Genomic DNA, 22030 nt, shown 5'->3' with positions numbered 1-22030 from the left:
ATGTGTGTGTTTTGTTGTTGGGGGCATAGGTATGATAAGATGTGCTATGAAAAAGAATGAGATGCTGTCTATACATAGGACTTGCCTGCGGCTATGTATGCATGAAATAGAGAAAGGGAAGATAGAGAGCACAGGAGTGGATGTGGGAGGGTGAGCAGAGTGTGAGAGGCAGAGGGAGGATGACAGAGAAGGGAGTAGGGTAGGAGGGAGAGCATAGGAGAAGAGGAGGAGGGAGGGTGCAGTGAGGGGACTGTGACGCAAGCTGATCGGCTCTGTTTACTGCTGATTGGCCGGGGTGGCTGCCAGTCACAGGAGCTGGGATTCAGGCACTGCTAGGAGAGCAGATTATGAAGCGGAGCTCAACCAGCGGCAGTCTCCTTTTATTGTCTCAATGGCTGCACACGCATTCCTCCTCTGCTCCCTCGCCTTGCTGTCTGCTCTCAGCCGGCCTGGGCTCTCCTTCACGGACGAAGGGATGGAGCCGGGACTCACCTACGACGAAGTGCCTGAAATCCTAGACAGAAGGTAAGTCCATCTTCTCTATGGCTGTGAACAGAGGAGGGGTGTAGAGGTGGGGGGGGGGGGGGAGGGGTATGGAGAGATGCATGCGGGGATGCAGATGTGTTCTCTTGGGGTCTTTCTTTACCTCTTTTGCCTCCCTTTTCCCGTCTCTAATAGCCCCTTTGCTGTAGTGGGTGAATGCAGGCAGTGCTGGTGTTCCAGAGAGAGCTGAGCTGCAAGGCTTTGTTTGTCTCAGTGTTGCGGACTGCATCAGACGCTGCTCATCGATCACGGATGGGGCTGTTGTCTCTGTACAGTAGTGTTGGTCTGGCAGAAGGGGAGCTAAATAAGGCTGGGGCAGTGGGTCTGCAGGAGAGAGGTAAGGAGAGAGGAGAGAAAAGGGGGAGCAGTACAGAGGGAAGGTAAACAAGGATGGGACATGGAGGAGAGGATGCATCAGGGATGGTCTGTTGGGGTCTGTTTACTGATGCAGTCATCGAGAGAGAGAGAGGGAGAGAGAGGAAGAGTTGAGAAGGGAATTCTAGCTGGCCATGTCTGCAAAATGCACATGCAGTCCTGCAGGTCAAATCTGAATAAAAGATTCAGAACTCAAACCTGGGGGCAATCACAGCAGTGTCAAAGGACTGAGTCCCCAGGCCTTTGCTAGCAGCAGTTCCTGACTGCTTATAGAGACATCGAGGCAATGTATCTGTGCCAAAACCATCTAAAGCTCTTGAAACTATGCCATGCATCATGGATCACACAATCCTCTACAGCGCAACTGCCTCCAAGCCATAAAATGCTGCCGTTTCTTCTTGTTCATGACTTGCCTTGTTGCACCTTTCAGGATAGACTTCAGAGAACAAAAGATTATTACCGCCATGTTTTTATTCATTGCACAAACACTCTGATCTTTACACATGTTTGTGAGTGTAGGGCACAGATAACTTGGATTTAGAATTCAATATACAACGTCTCATGGGATTGCTGTCTTTCCAGCTCAATCTGGTGTTTGTGAAACCCCGACAGATCCCTATCTTAACTTTTCACCGCAGTCTCTTCCGACTGAGAGCGGCTACATTCATTTCTCCTGAGATTTCAAGCCTGTTCATAGAATCAAACTTTGTACGTTAGTCTTGAACGTAACAGTTGGAACAACCGGCCACAGCTCCTTTCTCAGCTCCGACTCACTCCAAGATGTTGTTATATAAGAGCAGCCTTTCATGCCTTTCATTTCAGAGACCTTGTAGGGTGCATACCATTGGTTTGAAATGCAGACGGAAAGGTACAGTGAGTTAGAAGTTTCTACTGTCAACAGTGGGGATACAGGAAGTAAAGAGAAAATATTCACTTTTTCTTTGGTTACGGACATGAGAACTGGACTATGATTAATAGCCAAAAGCTTTGAAAAGTTATTAAAAATACTTCCTAGAGATGCCACTCTGTGTTAGATATACCTTAAATCAGGGGTCTGCAACCTTTTTGACCAAAAAAGCCATTTTGTTCCCTTTTCCCAAAAATATTTTTGTCTGGAGCCGCAAAACTTATTTCATAGCTTGAAAGCTTATAAAGTTTGTATTTATTGTTATATCATAGACCTCTAATAAGAAACAAAGAACTCCTATAAGGATCATTAAAAATAATACACAGGCCTACTTTAAAATAAATTAAACACTAGGGGAGTCCTCTGCACATTTTGAAGGAAAAAATATATAATTAAAATGGGCCAACTTTGAAATAAATAAAACATATAGCTGCACCATAGACTGTATATATAAAGAGCTGCACCCTAAAAAGAGTTAAAGGTAGGGTAGGTAAGAATGGAGAAACCAGCTCGAGTGCGCTAGAATTTGAAAATACACGACCGGAAAAAATCTGCCTCTTCCTTCAGATTTCTTTACAGAGCCCCTCCTCCAACACACACGAACGCTCACATGACCAAGTTCGTGCACAGATGGAAGGCTGAGAGGCAGGTAGGCCCATCTATGGGTAGGCCCGTAGGCCATCCAGTTATTTTAGCCGGGCCGGCTAAAATGATTGGTCGTGCTTTTTACAGTACTACGGCTTCCACAAAAATTGTTTTAAATTTTTTTTATTGTCAAAGCATTTAATATATTCATTGCTATCGGGACGTTAAGAGTATTGCATTGAATATAACAAAAAGTGTTTTCTTAAATAAATTACATACCCCATTGAATTATGACTGAAGATCGTCAGCTATCTTCCTCTTCCGTTTTTCTCCTCGATACGTAAAGGCTGCAGCACATTTGACAACTTCTCTCTACATATCAAACATACCGGTAAACCAGCATCGTTTGCTGTGAAAACATGAAACTCTGTCCTCGCAGAATTAAATCCTGTGTTCCTCTGGTACTTTTATTTTTCTTTGATTTATCCATAGTTCGCTCATCGAGCCGGGGGTCAGATTATTCACCTGCAAGAAAGGCGCTGGCGCGGGACAGTAGCAGGATGTGACGCATATTTTAGTTTACCTAATTAAAACCGTTTTGTTTTTTATTTATTTGTCACAGTATCACCTCAAAATACAAGATACGAAACATTTTCAACCGTGCAACAAATATAAATAGTCCTACAAATACTTTTATTTGATTTCCTTCTTATTTTTAAGCTCAAGGGAGCCAGAGCAGAGGGCTTAAAGAGCCGCATGTGGCTCGAGAGGCGCGGGTTGCCCACCCCTGCCTTAAATCAATCACCATCTTTAAAATACCTTCTAGAAAAATGTGTAAGCAGTACCTTTTCGAAAAAGGATGTCTTTTGATTATACGTACCCTTATTTAAAGCCACAATAATTGTAGTTAAAAAAGGTCATTCATAATTTGACTAATGTTCATTTGTCTTAAAACTTTAATAATCTCTAATGTATTAATACTCCTAAAACAATCCAACTACACGATATCTCCGCTGATAATCTAACTACGGTTCTATAAAGTGTGCAAAGACTGAATTCTAATTTTGGAGATTACCTCTTTAATAATCTGGGCCGAGACTATCAACAGTGCAGGCAAAAAGACAGAGTAAGAGGGAAACTACTACAAAATTAGATTTTTGCAGCTGCTAATTATAAATGTTTGCATTATTTAAAAAAAAGAAGAAAAATATTGATGCTGTTGTAGGCTTTAACTGCTCTAGAGGGAATAATAAAATGGATGGATATGAAACAAAAAACATTATTGATGTATTAAAGTTGTATATATACACAAGTCACACATTTCAATAACAATAGAATCCCCCTTCAATTTCCAATGAAACCAGAGTTTAGAAAGCTCAGTAAACAATTACACAAGTCCATTAGATGTGACCCAATTGCTAGAGCCTGTTGGTTACAACACACTCAAATTACATTATATTGTTCACACTGCCAGATAAGAAAAAAGAATGGCCACTGACGTTTACAAAGACTGAATGGGGTCAGGACAATTATACCAGCCAAATAAATGTGCATCATACCATGTTAAGTTGTTCACAAGCTCCAACATAATCATGAAACTCAAGAATTAAAAACACTGAGTGAAGTATACAGTCAATATTATAGGTAATAAGTCAAATATGCAAGGCACACACACTTGCATTTATATGTGCATTTTTTTTTTATTGATCTACTCAGCATTACGTAGTCAAACAGTGTCAACGTTTCGAGTATTTGCTCGCTGTTTTAAAGGTTTATCCTTTGCATTGTATGGTCAACAGGTTAATACGTTTAACCTGAAACTGTTAAACACTGAAAAACTGACCCAAATATAGGCACGGATTAGAAGACAAATATAGGATTGCCAGTGAGAGATTAATGAGTGATCCCTTTTTTAGGGAAAGATTAAAGGGTTATAAGACCACCTGCTAATATGTAATATATTAAAAGGTTATATTGTGACAAAAGACAAATAATCATGAGTAGAAATATGTTTGCAATTTCTTGTTTGATTGAAGTCATGATGTGTAACTTTTCACACCAGCACTGAGGCGCTTGATCTCGGATTAGGAAGACTAAAACAACAAACATTCACCTCTTGACCCGGGGTCAAATCTGGAGCTGCAATCAAAGCTACACTAAAAGCAAAGCTGTGAGTGGCATTTTAGGACTACCAAAGCTCAATCCGTGCTAATAAATCTATTAATAGGCCTGTACTTGTACAATGTAGGATTAAGAAACGATTTCCTGATTATTGGGTCCTGACTAAGACCCAATAGTTCACCTCAGTCATTATTTACTTTTTAATGAATTCAATTAGAATATAGTTGACAAGTAAACCAAAAAAAACATTATCTCTGAGATCAACATTATTTCACAAAGTTCACCCGATACATTGGGAAATAGTATCAGAGCTGGGTTTGACATTTCATGTAGACATAATATAAGGAAATATGAGTACAAGAACACGTCACTGTAGTCTGATAAACTATTGATAAACACAATGACAATGGTTCTAGCCTAAGAAACTAACATGTTATGGTTAAAGGTCTACATTCAATTGCTGAATATTACCTTTTGTTTTCTGCTAGTGTTGTTTTAATGAACGACAGACATTATTTACTGATCAATTAAACTAACAACAAGCTATTAAACCCCAGGAATATACCGGTGCAGTAGGATGTAGAGGTTTGGATGGACTCAACCTGGTATACAATGAGTGCAGCGGCTCAACACTCTGGGGTATCGGAGACAAAGAGGGTTTGTTTACAAGTTTGGGGAGAGGCACCACACCTCTGTGCTCATCAGCACACAGCAGAGAGACTCAGATGAAAGATGATTATCAGCTTTCCATTTAGCAGCTTGAATAAGGACATCCAGTGAAAATACATTGACATTCCATCTGTAGCATTATGATTCTCATTACTTTTAATATTTACAAGCTAGACAATTACTTATCTAAAAAGAACTGTGTTTATAATAGACTGAGGATCCCCTTAATATAGTATTGGTCATTCCGACATCTAAGTGAATGTTATTGTTTGTGGACTTGCCTGCGCATGTATTAAGGGTTATGTGCAGAGGGAGCGAGGTGAGCCAAGGAGTGGCTCTGGCATGGCTTTGATTATATAAAGGGCCTGTTCAGCACCCAGGCACCGTGTGACAGGCTGAGCCAATGATGGGGCCGCAGCAGTCCTGGGTTGCTGACCTCGCGAAACTGGCACAGGAACAAACGGCTGGGCTTTAGTTAGCGCTCACACACACTCCTCTGGCTCCTTTCAGCCAGCTGAGGTATAGGTGCAGAGGAAGGAGTGCTTATTCACTTGTGTTTAGGATGGGCTGAGGCGAGGGGGGGGGGGCTGAGGTGCATATGCAGCTTGTTTACAAAGACACAAACTGTTGTTAATTCCCAACCGTAGCTGCGGAGTGTTTACCTGAATTCATAAAAATGTAAATCAGAAAATGTTGATGTATGGGGGGAGTTTTAACCGTTATGTTTTCATAAGATTGTAAGGTTTAAAATATCAGTGCAGGTGATAAGTGAGCAGCGTCCGAGTACCTACAACGCTACTGAGGTTTCAGTCACAACTGCCAAAAGCACACTGCTTTTGGCAGCTCATCATATACAAACATGCTTACCCAGCATTCACCCGGGCAAATGTAAATATTTAGATTTACTATATTAGTAAAGTGTTATATTGTTACAAATTAAGTAATATATGCAGACATCACATATAAGCAAGTTCATAGGAATGTACACACACACAAACACACACACTTCCCAAGGAGTCTATAATTTAGCCAATCATGATGCAGTATGTAGGTCAAACTACTTGCATGGAAATAACAGCATGGTTCCTCCCTGCTGATCACCTACTTATCTCTCTTTCTAACGGCATCATGATGCAGCCGTGCGTTATCTGTTAACTTGACTGAAGATTAATTTAATTGAATTTGAACTGCTAAGAAAAACCAACAAGCTGTTCGAAACAAAGCTAACTAAATGTTGTACAATAAAAGAGTAGCCTGCATCTACAGTACATGCTGCATTCCATAAGCTTGTCTTACTGCAGAATGCTAAACCGTAGTTTTTCTGATTCACGCTCTGCTTTATTAATTCATTCGAGAAAATAAGGTACTTAAAAGAAAAGAAAAAAACCGGCAAGCTTTTTTTTCACAACTTACAATCGATGATAACATAATGAATGATCTATCAGTACAAGAAAACCATCATTCCGGCAAAATACATTCAATGAATGTAGGCCTAAAATAACTCGAATGAAGGAGATGTGAGGAGATTCCAATTACAAGTTAACTAAATTACCTATCACTGCCTCATTAGCTCGATTCCACTGGTCATCATCAAAGTTCAAATTTACTGGACGGGTGTTCAGTGTCACAATTTCTGTGTCAGTATTAATTAGCACATGAACTGTCCATAACTGCTTAGGGTCTGACATCATAGCTTAATCTCTTCATCTGGTTCAGGGCCTTTGTCTCTACACATTTGGGCTTTAGTGGACCTAGCCTGTGCTTACCACTAATCCTAATCCATCTGGCACTAAACTACACAATATTGCCCAGGTGGAGACCTCACCAGAAGGTAGATAAGAGCTTCAGGCGGCTGGAATTGATATGTCTGGCAATCCACCCTAAATCTGTAACATTCAGTGCTATCAGACACAATAATAACTTTTCATCTGTTTGCTGCAACCCACGTCTGCTCACCTTGTTTTGATATTTTTTTGCACTTCCCTATCCTAGACCCATCATTTTAAAAAGTCATAGTGGACTAAAGTAGTGCTTAATCTTTTATTTTACATTGTGTTATCCATTGATGAATGAGCCAACAATCCAGCCCTTGAGCAAATTAGCCAAATGTCAAGTGCCGTGAACAGCATCATGAAAAGCATAATAAAAAAACAAAAAAAAAGATATACGTATATCATAAGATACCTACCTCCAAAGCTGCCATTATGAAACAAAGTCATAAAATAAAATCAATCATGATGATGATGAGGATGATGATGATGATGATGATGATGTAGTTTCCTTGCGAATACCAAGAGGTAAAGCCAGACTGACTGTGAATCAATGTAACTCTCCCCTCAAAAACCCAAAGACTGCACTCTGGAGGGTGGAAGTGGAGGTTTTTGGTACATTATGAGCAGTTAAATAGCCATTTTCAAGGGCTTTCAAAAAAAAGAAGAAGCTCTAGCAGTGTCTGGCTCAGAGAAAACAAAGATTGAACAGTCCTTGTAGTCTCAGCTTTGCCTTGCTTTTAAGTGTTTAATACATATTTAGGTCATCCTGCTATTGTGTGTGTCTACTAAAAAGGCGTTCCCTACAAGATCACAGAGTTACTATTCAACTAAAGATAACATCACTCCCAGATGAAGGTGTTTACAGACATTGCTGTGCTACAATTCATAAAATGATCTGAAATATGCATGACCAAAGCAGAAAAACAAACTGAAGTGCCTGGCGACTGTTACACGCACTCTTGGGTTTACCTTGTACAAGTCAATTATAACTATTGTGTGGAGATTAGCAAAACGGCCATTGTGATCGGGACAATCCAGGGAAGACCGCACAGTCATCAGTAGGACATTACAACAAGCAAAACTGGCCATCATCGCTGCTCAGTAAGCCCATTGCTGACGTATTACGTCTTTGATTAGACAGTTAAAGGGATCAGGATTACCTTCTAGAAGTCCAAGGCTACACAGGGTTAGTTGGACAGAGCAGGACAGAGAGGGCAAACATGTGACTGACTTTGTGGACTGATATATCTGTCTGCAAAGTATTGTGAGTGCATTCCCATGGGAAAACAATCCTTAAGCGTCATAGATGTTGCAAAATAAGTAATTCGATACATTTGAAAATCACATTCAATGTTTGTTTATTTGGTCACTATCATACATATTCAATATATCAATATACTTACTATGATTATACACGGGGCTAAAGGCTATTGACGTTTTGTAAAAAAACATACACAAAACATCTTATTTTGGTGTCTGGTATTTGAGAACTTAAACCCATAAATCATTGTATGCTGTATTACCAAAACAAACAGTATTTTAGCAGCCCAGAAGTACATTAATGATGTATGACTTGTCCAAGTGGGAATAATCCTTTATTACATTTATAACATTCACTTTAATAATAGAATTCATAAATATTCTGGGAGGTGTTTTTTATATAGACTAGCCTGCAAAGCTGTTTGCTGCAGTTGCATCAGTAGACAATGAACTTTCCTGTCCAAGAGAAAATGCTAAGCAAGCATTCTGTGTACTATGGAGCATCATATATATTAAAAAAAACCTCTTCAACATTTCCCTGCATCTTGTCATCCCAAGAGCTTATGTTGTGATCTGTCTTTCCCACAGCAAAGAGGACCCCCATCAAGCAACAAGAATCACATCAAGTAAGTAACAAATCTGGTGTGACACAAGGCCTGATTCAATCCAACCTGCCATGTTAATTTTGACGCTGATGCGTTGGATAGATACTGGAGACATCTTTGCTACATTGTAACAAAAACAGATTTTGAAGTGTGGCTTTTGTGTGATCCATACACCTCAGTAGCAATTCAGATGTGTGGCTATATTTAGGTTCTTTAACAAAAAAGGCAGACAAATTATAGAGACACTCCTTTCAATGATGTGGTTGCAAATCATATGTTGCTGGAACAAGATGAACAGTATTTGTAAACACTGAACAATACTACCGTAACTGTGAAATAAACTGCTGATGAGTCACTCTGATGACGCAAAGCAACTAGAAATAGATAGGAGCCTGAGCACCGGAGTGTACGCAGGATCACTCTGGGGCCGTGTGTGTCTGTGTTTGTGTGTGTGGCTTGTGTGAAATCGGCTGAACTTTTATGATTATGTTGCAATCTGCATTGCAGCATTGCAATCAGCTTAATGTGTGTACTGATATAATCTTTCATGGTGCAGTAATGTGTGTTTGTGCTTTCAGGTCAAGATGGTGGGTACGGCTTAGAAAGTGAAGATGTTATTTTGACGCCTGAAGAAGAAAACCCACTTAGGAGAATACTGCAGGTACACACACACTCTTCTCCACTCACTATCTCCACCATCAGCCTTTTATCTTTATCTGCACACACACACACTGACACACACTGGGATGCACACAAACAAAACAGATCATATTCACTCAGCCACACTGCTTGACCTTGAATGTGGGAATATTGTTGGTCTCACATTAACGTAAATGTAAAGTATCCTTGCTACCCACACACATGCGAGCACTCACACTGAAAATAGAGTGAAAGTATACTGCATCCAGACATTATATTGATTAAATGACTCCATGCAGCAACACTCCTGATACTACCATTTTCAATATGTTAGCTGTCATCTCAGTTAACATCCCCCAAATACAAAAATCCCTTCATAGCCACTGACTGCAACTTAATGTCTTATGCTGAAATAGCCCAAATGCCCTCCAGTGAAATGTGGCCTTTGAGCAAAGAAATTCATTCCGTCTAACAGCTAACACACTATTATATGCAAATGTTCCAATGGAAATAGACAACACTGCTCCATCCACATTTGAGATTCAGTTTTGGGAGCACTGAACATTTTATGGTCAGAATGACACAAAATCATTCAACAGCTGGATAAAAGTACACAAAAAGTAGTTTTGGGTATTTGTGATGATTCCTATTAAAGCATGAACAGTATCAGCAAAACACCTAAAGGGCACACACCTTTGTAGGCCACAAACAGCCCCTGAAGTGGGTCACAGCTTATGTCTCAAAATATGATCGCCCTCTTGAGGACAGTCAAGGAATGTACACTTGCTGCTGCCCACGCTTTGATAGCCAGTTTACTGCAGTTTCTTTATTTCTCCTGTGCTTAATTCCTCTTTTCATATGTTCCACAGCCTTTTAACTGGCATCAGCCGGGGATGTCTACTAGTAAGAGGAAGCTGCTCCAGTCTCTGATGGGGCCCTATGGCCCATTAAGTGTGTCTTACAATGGGAAGTCCTGCATTCTGTTCAAGGCAAAGCGCCTCGCAATCCGGTACAGGAATCACACCTTTATTGACCTGACTGAGAAGGTGTTCAACACCATCTCACCCGTGGATACTAAAGGCTCCATCTGCACAAAGGAGAAAGCTACGTAAGTCAACCCTTGTGTTCTAGTTTTTTATGAAATGTTGCATACATTAAAAGACAGGAGGGACATACAGTATGTGTGCTAGTCAAATATTTAGAAAGCTTACGTATCTACAGCCAAGGCATCAGAATAGGTTTGATTCTACTTAATATTAGACACAGAAACACAAAATAAATGATCTAAGGAAATGTGTTACTACTGTTTTGAGAAGACAATAATGAGTTTAATATTTACAGTGACCAGTTGAGAATTCCTCTGCGCAACTATGTTAAATCACATTTAAAGTGTGTGGTTTTCTTTTACCGCAGGCTCTCCTTAAGGTTTGGCGATGTGGAGGACTTGCGAGGTCTAGTAATCAGGTGAAACATGCTTACTATACCTATTTTTACTATAAAACAGTATAATTTTTGGAATATATTTCTCAAATGTGTGGACTTTGCATGTAACCAACTGCATTGTCTCTCACGGCAGGCTTCAGATGTCAAACACATTTTACGAGGCAGCCGGTCAAAACTGGTTCACACTAGACAGCGTTCACATCCACTACAACTGGACCCAGGAGGCCACGTTCAACGCCAGCGAAGTCTACGCTCCGGCCACGTCATCCTACCATTGTCAGCACGTCAGCAGCCTGCACAAATATGACACCCTGCTAGTGCCAAGCTCCCACACTGACACATCCGCTAACTGGCACATCACTTTCACTGATTTCCAGGTACACTGTCGCACAAGAGGCTCAGCCTTTCTTTGTTTAACTTTTCTAGTTATTACTATAATTCACTGTTAGTATTTTCCCCTGTTTGCTACCCGTATGCATGTGTCTGTATGTTTGCCAGCCATTTTCTTATGTGTTGGCTGTCAGTCAGCCTGTTTGCCGTCTGTTTGGCAGTCTGTCAATCTGTCTGTACACTGTCTGTTTAGCCATCTGCTAGGCTGTCTCAACCTGTCCTATTGCCCAGTGTTCCTGTAAATGGTAAGCCCAGTAAGAGCCAGTTGTCCTCTTTACTTTACCCTAATCTCATTTCCCCCTCCTTATCACTGTGCTCTTCCAGATCCAGGCCTTCAATGTGCAGTCAGACAAGTTTGCATCAGCCAGTGACTGTGCCACTTTCCTAACACCAGCCATCCTGATGGGCTTGGTGACATCCTTGATCCTGCTTCTCGTCTTAGCCTATGCCCTGCACATGGTGGTACACCTCAAGCACATCGACCGCTACGAGGAGCACAAAGCCACCGTCTACTTTCCCCGCAGTCCAGAAGCCGAGTTGCCAGACAAAAACAGCCTGTGAAGGAAAAAGAAGAGCTGGAGAACGACAGGGAGAGAGGGAGAGAGAAAGCTGAGAAGCGAGGCCAATGGAGGAGCAAGTGAATCCAAGAATGAAAAAGTATCCTCCACAGAATACTTGTTCAACAAAATGACAACTTGCCTGTTCATATAAAAACCTTGTACGTCTTAACTACTTTAACGTAAGTAAATGCAGACCGTGGTTGGATACTTTTTCTTCTTTTCTCATTGACCTGCATCTTGGCATCCACATTTTGAATAGAGCCTTTGGATGAAGCCTCTCCCTGAGAGACGGTTCATGATCCTGATGTCAAAGGTCAAGAACATTTCCGGGGCCCTGAAGGGCAACAGCATACAGGCCTTTACCCCAGTCAGCCATTAACACCACAAAAGGCTAGCAACTGTGGCTAATACAGCTAAAATCAGATGCTCCTGATTATACGTATGTATTACATGGCTCACCAGTGTCATATTACAAGCTTCCATCAAACACATCGTCTTTTCAGCTTTCATTACAGTGTACTTTGTCTAATAGCGCTGCAAGAAAATATATACTTCAAAAGCCAGTTTTATAGCTGGAATAGCCGTATTAGCTGCATGCCATAAAAGGCTGGTCTATCTGGGCTAGCACAGTGTTTCCTAATAATAAGGATTACAGAGAGTCTTGCATGATTTGCAGCTTAAAATAATCAAATATGGCACAAAAGAGAAGGAGCTTGAACAGCTTTTGAGTGTAAGAGAAGAGAAACATCGGGAACCACTGGACTAGCATCTGGCTGGAGTGAATGGACCAGCACTACTGGCCCTTCAGAGCCTCTGGAGCCTCTCACCCCACCCCTGAACAAGACTGCTGCTTGGGATTTAACTGTGAAAAGGCCTTTTACAGACCAGCCAGAAAAATGGGGGTTCTACAAACTAGCACAAAATTGTTTGGTTGCATAAGCACCAACAACAAACTATCAAAGACTATACAAGGAACTATGCTGCACTGTCTAAACTGCTCTGTCTGAGGGCATGGCAGGAAAGCGGGTCTTGCGATGACTTGACTCTCTGAGAGTCAAACGTTTGGACAAGGGAGGCCTTAGGTCCTCCATCCACACCACTGGATTTGACTGCCAAAGTGAAGCTACCAAGGAGTTGCCATGAAATATGGTGAGGACATAGTAAGACAATGTGAAAATGAAAGCTAACCGTTACAGCTATGTACAAAACAAAAACACATACATGTACAGAAGTCGCTCTGCGGAGGTCTTTTTTTATATACAACGTAATCATGAAATACTATTAGTTACAGGATGACTATGCTAATCCTCATAACCCAAAGGATATACAAAGCTGTAGATACATTAAGATCTCTATACGATCATAGCTGTTTACTATCTTCAAATATTGCACAACTCATACAAATAGGTACAAGTAAGACATTGTGCTATGAGGATTGGTGAGCGTATCAATGCATATGATTTTTCTACAAAGTATTAACATATTACACTGTCTGTCTATTTGTTTTAAGCTCGGCCAGACAATGTACGGTCCAGTTTCATCTAACTGTAAATTACAGTACAAATTCCTACCATAGAAGGACGATACTATGGAATGCCGTCCACTCACCAGGACTTATAGATGCCATTATTATGCCAGAAGCAACACTAGCAGCAGTAACAGCATCAGTAAGTCATTCCTACTGATAAAAACAATCAGCATGACAGTAAATAGATATCTTAACATTCGATACGGCAGTTCTGTCAATCTGTAGCAGTGTGCAATGTGTTCTTTGGTCATAAATGTATCCTACAAACTATGAAATGAGCGGAGGCAGTTTGTCCAAGGACCAACTGGTGTAGATTGAACAATAAATGATATTCAGAGGAAATGGTGTGCCATGTTTATATTTGTAGTTGTACTGCACAGAAGCGTACAAATCACATATTTTGCTACGAGAATTACATTGTGTTGGTAATTACAATCAAATCCAAAGTTGATCATGTTGTTAATTGTTACTTTACTTAAATATCTCCAATTAAGTGTCAAGGTTAACGACAGCTCTGGTCCCCCCCCCCTGTATACCATCTACTTTCTCCTTACCTTTCTGTTTGAACAAAAATGTCAGTACAGTTTAACTACCGTCAAACACTTTCAGGTATTCTCTATAGGCATTCATAGCAATATAATTACAAGAATAAAAATAATTAGGGACTTGTATTACTCAATTTACTTACAAACAACGTCATACAACATGAGCCTACATTTGTTATAAGAGTTTACAAAAAACTAGTTGCTGATTTGTTTTGACTATGCTGTTATTTTAGGCCTTACTTACAGGACACAGAAACAACAATACGCCACTTCACTGGTAATCATCAAATAACTGATTTCAGCTTTAAGTAAGTAAGGATTATTTTCAATATAACAAACAGTAGTTATGTTCAATTGAATAAAAAATAAGACAATGCCAAGTGGATTTTGAACGCTCTTATTGCCTCATTGTCATTTTGTGAAGATAAGCTGTGTTCTGCAGCGACATCTAGTGGATACAACTTGCAAATACCACCTGATCATGATTATCATACACAAATGATGATAAGTAGTTTATTAATCTGATAACTTTTCAGTCACTGCTTGGCTAACTATGGGAGTAATTCCAAGTCAAAATTCAGGATCAAAACAGTGTTTCTACGTTGACCTATTTCAACATCGTTTTGTACCTTTCCCGGAGATGGATTCCTGTTCTACGGTTTCTACTCACAACATTTAGCTGAAAGAGTTCCCGGAAGTGTGCGGAGGCGGCAAAAAAGACGTGAACCAAACAACAGGTAATCCAAAAGTTGTCCAACCGTTACACTACATGTATTCTTCCCATCACCTGAGTTTTGTGCAATGTGTAGCATGCCTCTCTGTGGGATAAGGAAAGTGATTTTTGACTAACGTTAGCCCAGTTTGGGTCCATCTTAAAAGTTATTTTGCAGCAGAGGTGGAAGAAGCTATAGCCTACTCAGCTCTTGTACTTCAGTAAAAGTAGAACTACCAGAACTCCAGGGTAGCTTAATGTTAATCCAGGTGTCTTTACGTCTTATTTAAGTGAAATCTACATTTGCAAAGTAACTAAAGCTACTAAATAAATGTAGTGGAGTAGGCCTACACCATTTGCGGTAAAACTACAAAGTAGGAAAGTAAAGTACAAGTCTCTCAAAATTGTCGTGGTAAGCGTAAAGTAATACAGACCAGAGCATGGGTCAGCAACAGGCGGCCCGCGGGCCATTGTTGGCCCGCCAGCAATAATATTTGGCCCGTAATTTTGAGAATACAAAATAAATAAATATTTTGAGATTTTTTTTTTTTTTTCTACAACATCGGACCAACAGTCTTATATATAGGCTATAATGTCCGAATAGAGAATCTACCTACACCTGAAGAATGCTTAATGTACTTTATCCATGTTGAGAGTGAATGACACACAGCACAGGCACAATCAGGCTGCGGGGTGCACTGACGCTAGTTATATTCATGCCGCATTCGTCTCATTAGTATGCATAAAAAAGTGACAGGTCACATCTCCCCCAATTATGCAAATGAGCTAACTCCCGCCTCCCATTTGGTCGAGGTGTGATATCCCAAGTAGGTGTGATATCCCGAGTAGGTGTGAGATCCGTCGATAGGAGGGGGTGATGTGTATTCACAGGTGTGAAAAAGCCCCCACTGTAGCGCCTTATGGCGCCTAATAAAAAAATTGTGTTTCAATCACATTAGTATGCACAAAAAGTGATAGGTGGGCCCGCCCCCAAGTCTATCTCCAGACTCAAATCACAGCTTTGAAAAAGTTCAGCCAGAGCAGCCAAAAAACTGTCGATGTTTTACAAATGAACAGACACAAATGCAGACTTGACTACTTGGCAGTTGATTAAAGCAGATTTGTCCTTTTTCATCTCTCAAAGGTTTGGGTCCTGTTCAACACTGGGTACAGAAATATATTCAATAAACAGTCATTTGTATGTAAAGATTTTTTAAGTTGTAAGCACTTAGAAATATACATTTGATTGCATTTAAAGTGGCTATAGACAACTTATCATAATGAAGTAGTTGATTGCACAAATTTGTAATGGATGTAGAATAAAGACGACATTAGCATTTCAATTGGCTCCCTATAAAACTTGCTTTCTCTATGAAATTATGTCTGGTTCTGAGTAGTGTTCTCCCTTTCGCAATAAAAGCCCAAACATAATACTTTCTGAATCACTGCAGGAAGTATTGTGCTAAAATGCAAATACAAATAGCTTACAGTAGCTCCCAAGTAGTTGAACAATTGGAAAACCGGAAGGACTGTGGAAACAGCTACTGGCAAAGGATTGCGGATGCAAATTATGCAAAGAGGAAGAAAAAATATTCTATCTAAAGCTAGATAACACAATCTACGTATTGACAGTATGAGTACAACAAAAAAAGTATGCTTGTTGATGCAAACGACGATGTTCAGTAAACGATCAATCAAAATCGAAGGATCCAATGTATTTTTAAATGGAGCAGAAATAGAACTAGTCTCCCAGTTTAAGTATCTTGAACAGGGAGTGTCATATTGGACTCAAACTTGACTTTTAAGAAACATATCAAGAAAGTATCCAATACCATTAAATTCAACTTGCAACATTTTAAACAAATTAGACCTTTTCTTAACTGTCAATGCTGCAAAGTCATACCTCCACTGTATGATTCTATCCCACATTGAATACTGTTTTACAAACTGGTCGTTTGCTTGTGCCACACACCTGAAACCCATAGAACAGCTGTTCAAGAGAGCTATCCAGGTGTTTTACAGAAAGCCACAGTCATACCACCACTGTACCATCCTTGAAAATTACAATTTCTTGAGTTTTGACAATTTTAAGTCTTTTAAAAGTATGTGTTTTTTTTTAAATTATATTTACATGGGCTGGCCCCCCTCCCCTTGGGGGAATTCATCTACAGAAAACACACTGGACGCAGCACTAGGTCAGAAACCAGAGGAGACTCTGAACTCCACCACAGACGGACCACCTTTGGACAAAATGTCCTCTCCATTAAAGGCAGCTCATTGTGGAATAGCCCCTCAACTGAGATACTGGATTGTCCCACTCTCAATAGTTTTAAAGGTCAACTTAAAGAATTGTTGAGCAACAAACAGACGTGTAATCACCGCTAAATAAATGCACTTGAACACAGGGGTATCTCCTCTTGCACTTTATGTAGCGCTTTTATCTTATCTTGCACTTTATATATCATAGCTGCTACATTGTACTGCCATGTGGTAAATGCTTGTATGCTGCTCATGCTCTTTCTGCATATCATGTATTTATTTTTGCTGTATATATAAATGTCATGTTCTTATATGCTGTATGTGACGGGACTACAGATGGAAATGAGCTCAAAGCTAAAATCCGGCTCATTTACACTTGTCAGCATTATTTTTGTTTTAAAGTGTTCATCAATGTGCACTACGGTGGCCCTGAAGAAAATTAAACATTAAAATATGTTATCGATAACCCCATTCCCAGTTTGTTTTGGGAATAATTGCGATGTTTACTATGTTTTGGTAGCTCTTAACAAAACTGCATTTTTGTGTATGACAACTTTACAACTGATAGAAAGTTAAGTACTTTTTCTGAACAGATTTTCTTTAAGACTGTGACTCTTAACACACCATCCCCCCGAGAGCCAGACCTACTCATCTCCTTTTCAACGCCCCCCTGCAGCAGCTCAGGTGTGAAACCCCCATACAGAATGTCAGTCACTGTGTAAAACTTTTATTTTCTTAAAAGACTGTGACTCTATAAGGCAAGTTTGTGATTTTAACACTGTTTCGATGAAACAATGCAGTCTTGATAACTTGACTTGACTAACATTACTTTTTTTAATATATATTTTTTAGATGTTTTACTTTGATTTCTTTCATGTTATATTAAATTTTTTGAAAATAAAATACTTTTGAATACACTTTCTTTAAAGGCACTTTTTGATTTTAATGCTATTTCAATGGAGCAATCCAGTTTTGTTGACATCAATGCTTTATTCTCTTTTCTTGTGTTACTAAGATACTTTTAGTTACACTTTAATGGATGCAAAACTTTATAACCTGGTAAAATATTCATTAATTTGTAAGGAATTCGGTTTCTTTCTGTTTCTCTAAAAGGCAAATTTTAACACTGTTTCGATGAAACAATGCAGTCTTGATAACTTGACTTGACTAACATTACTTTTTTAAATATATGTTTTTTAGATGCTTTACTTTGATTTCTTTCATGTTATTTTAACACAACATTACTTTTTTCATATTTTTCAACATACTGTGATATTTTGTTTTTGTCTTTCTCTCCTTTTTCCATTATATTTTTGAAAAACTACATAGTGGTTTTTAGCAAAATACAACATGCAACTAATACATTATACAATATTACGACTTTTTGCGATATTTTCAACACAATATACTTGTACCTTTTCTTTTGGTTGTAGGGCTTCAAGATATTTTGCATGTCATGCATAAACACGGTGTCATCTTTTCTTGAAACTGACGTGCTGTCCGTTTTACTAACAAGTTATTTTTCTGCTTCTTCATCCTCTGAATTGTCCTCCCCCGTCCCTCTTCCTTCAGCCATCACGACAACAACCAAGGTGGATCTGTGAAATGAAACACCTCTACCCAAAGCGTGACTTCCCTATTGAGAGCATGCGTCTAGGGCAGTAGGGTCTAAACTGATTGGCCAGATATACTAACATGCAGAACGGTATGTTTGAAAAAGACTAACCATTTATCCAGTTCAAGCTGTCTTTAAGATGTGACATCGCGCTCTGACTATTTCCCGTAAAATCGTGACCAACTATTACTTATCCTTAAATTTGACCTCTTGCTGCTTGGTTGAAAATGATAGATGAAAAATAACTTTAAAAAAAGAGTCAAACAGCGAGGGACATTATACTGGTGAAAAAACTCTCAATTCTACAGATGAATCCCCCCCACTCAACGCAATAAGTCCCTCCCTCCACTCAGCAAAGCATCTAAAACTAAGGACCCCCACTAAGACGACAGTTTGAAAACTAGCCATAGATCTGAGAAAAACCAAGTCTCCCCCCGCGAGTTGCAGCCAGGAACAAACTCCTGGACTACCATCATCACCACCATTCTGGACACCCGAATCTTACAGTACTACTGCTGCTTATTTTGCTCCTTGGGCCAAGACATCTCTGTTTATGGACACAGTGAAATCGGTGTTGGTTGATATTGTGGAGGGGGTGATACATCGGTACAGAGAAGAAATCTGCAACGGATGCCGAGTCAGTCACCCTGGCCAGAGGCAACACGATTGTCTCGATTTTTTCTTCAGAAACAATTACAACGCATTAATGAAAAGACTCTGGCTCACCGACTTCATTACTGAGATCGACCAGACTCTTATTGATAAAGACATTTTCACGGATGATTGGAGGATCCAAGGCGCTTCGGAGGCTTTTCTGCACAATCTCAAAAATTGCAGACGCCTCCAGGAGAGACTTGAAAAGATCCATGCCGAGTTGGATGGAGAAGAAGAAGACTAATAACCTGCGGTTGATTGAAGCCAGAGATTTTTTCTTTTTCGATACATTGACTTTTTCTTTAAAGTAAAATAAAAATGGGGAACTACTATGCAAAACGCTCGGTATATATTGATCAGAATGTAGTCAATACCCTTTTAATAAGTGTGGTGATGAGGACGATTGAAAACAGAGTGAATAGTGACCCCCGTGTAAACAGAATGGCTGAAGTTTGTAAACTAGAAGACATTTTGGATATCGTTCGTTCTGGCAGTACTATTCCTGGTCATTGGGAAAAGATTGTAAACAAAACATTTAAATTGGTCCTGGAATCTTCCTTTTCCGAAAGATTCTGTAATATTACCGAAGAAATGAAACAAACATCAAAAGTGTATCATGTGCTCTCATTGTATGCTCTGTTTGTATATGTAATGCATCTTTGTGTCAAAAACAGCATACACATGAATATTTTGACTGAAGTGAAAAAACTCCATCATGATATTTCCAGTAATCTGGGGAATTCTAAGCTGGAGACGGTCCTGGGGATGTTACAATCAGTATAACTATTGGTTTTGTGTGTGAAAAAATTAAAATGTAAAAAGGACAATCTAAAAAAAAAGTGTTTCTTACATTTTAAAAACTGTTGTCTTCATTATAGCAAGGGGAGCGTGTCTGATACATGTGTATTACAATCCTTCACATGCACTGTTGTCTTCATTATAACAAGGGGAGGGTAACAGGGAAGATGTATGATACATGTGTATTGAAACGTGCGTATTATACCCCCACAGAAACACAGAAACACGGAAACACAGAAACACAGAAACACAGAAACACAGAAAACACTGAAACCACTGAAACACTGAAAAAACACAGAAACACTGAAACACCGACACACAGAAACACCGAAACAAAGAGACACGGAAACACAAAAACACAAAAACACAAAAACACAAAAACACAGAAACACAGAAAACAAAGAAAACACAGAAACACAAAAACAAAAAAACACTGAAACACAGAAACACAAAAACACAGAAACACAGAAAACACAGAAACACAAAAACATAAAAACACTGAAACACTGAAGCACAAAAACATAAAAACTCAGAAACACAAAAACACAGAAACACAAAAACACAGAAACACAAAAACACAGAAACACAGAAAACACAGAAACACAAAAACATAAAAACACTGAAACACTGAAGCACAAAAACATAAAAACACTGAAACACTGAAACACAAAAACATAAAAACTCAGAAACACAAAAACACAGAAACACAAAAACACAGAAACACAAAAACACAAAAACACAGAAACACAGAAAACACAGAAACACTGAAACACCGACACACAGAAACAAAGAAAACACTGAAAACACACCAAAAAAACAGGCTTGTGTGCTAGTATGGTTTTTGAATAAACACATATATATTTTAAAAAGTCGATGGGAGGCTGATACAATTTGACTTTTTAAAATGAAACAAAGATACAGGGGGGCAAAGTACAAACACTCTGTTTTTCTGACTAAATTAATCCTGGCAGGTTTATGTAAAGTATAAGTGTCTGCAGTTAAAGATTCACTTATACTTTACATAAACCTGCCAGTGCATTTATTTAGCGGTGATTACACGTCTGTTTGTTGCTCAACCATTCTTTAAGTTGACCTTTAAAACTATTGGGACAATCCCGTATCTCAGTTGAGGGGCTATTCCACAATGAACTGCCTTTAATGGAGAGGACATTTTGTCCAAAGGTGGTCCGTCTGTGGTGGAGTTCACAGTCTCCTCTGGTTTCTGACCTAGTGCTGCATCCAGTGTGTTTTCTGTAGATGAATTCCCCCAAGGGGAGGGGGGCCAGCCCATGTAAATATTATTTAAAAAAAAACACATACTTTTATAAGACTTAAAATTGTCAAAACTCAAGAAATTGTGATTTTCAAGGATGGTACAGTGGTGGTATGACTGTGGCTTTCTGTAAAACACCTGGATAGCTCTCTTGAACAGCTGTTCTATGGGTTTCAGGTGTGTGGCACAAGCAAACGACCAGTTTGTAAAACAGTATTCAATGTGGGATAGAATCATACAGTGGAGGTATGACTTTGCAGCATTGACAGTTAAGAAAAAGGTCTAATTTGTTTAAAATGTTGCAAGTTGAATTTAATGGTATTGGATACTTTCTTGATATGTTTCTTAAAAGTCAAGTTCGAGTCCAATATGACACTCCCTGTTCAAGATACTTGAACTGGGAGACTAGTTCTATTTCTGCTCCATTTAAAAATACATTGGATCCTTCGATTTTGATTGATCGTTTACTGAACATCGTCGTTTGCATCAACATGCATACTGTTTTTGTTGTACTCATACTGTCAATACGTAGATTGTGTTATCTAGCTTTAGATAGAATGTTGTTTCTTCCTCTTTGCATAATTTGCATCCGCAATCCTTTGCCAGTAGGTGTTCCCACAGTCCTTGCGGTTTTCCAATTGTTCAACTACTTGGGAGCTACTGTAAGCTATTTGTATTTGCATTTTAGCACATTACTTCCTGCAGTGATTCAGAAAGTATTGTGTTTGGGCTTTTATTTTTATTGTGAAAGGGAGAACACTACTCAGAGCCAGACAT

The 22030-nt window shown here is 39.4% G+C and overlaps 1 protein-coding gene across 1 annotated transcript; it reads left to right on the top strand.

Annotated features, from left to right (window-relative positions):
* The first annotated feature begins 297 nt into the window (after positions 1–297).
* Positions 298–14198, top strand: atp6ap1lb (ATPase H+ transporting accessory protein 1 like b). Its single transcript, XM_079676084.1, has 7 exons — positions 298–525; positions 8821–8858; positions 9416–9498; positions 10346–10584; positions 10890–10940; positions 11053–11296; positions 11634–14198. Exons 1-7 carry the CDS (start codon positions 392–394, stop codon positions 11868–11870), a joined length of 1026 nt encoding a protein of 341 aa, XP_079532210.1. The 5' UTR covers positions 298–391; the 3' UTR covers positions 11871–14198.
* Positions 14199–22030: the final 7832 nt, after the last annotated feature.

This window comes from Notothenia rossii, assembly GCF_949606895.1.
Source record: "Notothenia rossii genome assembly, chromosome: 4".
NCBI classification, from domain to species: Eukaryota; Metazoa; Chordata; class Actinopteri; order Perciformes; family Nototheniidae; genus Notothenia; species Notothenia rossii.
The sequence above is the reverse complement of the archived record's forward strand: the minus strand, read 5'-3'. Positions and strand labels throughout refer to the sequence as shown.

Bases quoted from the DNA above. Each gene is read 5' to 3' on its own strand.
- atp6ap1lb (XM_079676084.1), top strand. From the start codon at position 392: ATGGCTGCACACGCATTCCTCCTCTGCTCCCTCGCCTTGCTGTCTGCT. The intron at 9,499-10,345 runs GTACACACACAC...TATGTTCCACAG, and splicing joins CACTTAGGAGAATACTGCAG to CCTTTTAACTGGCATCAGCC. The intron at 11,297-11,633 runs GTACACTGTCGC...GTGCTCTTCCAG, and splicing joins TCACTTTCACTGATTTCCAG to ATCCAGGCCTTCAATGTGCA.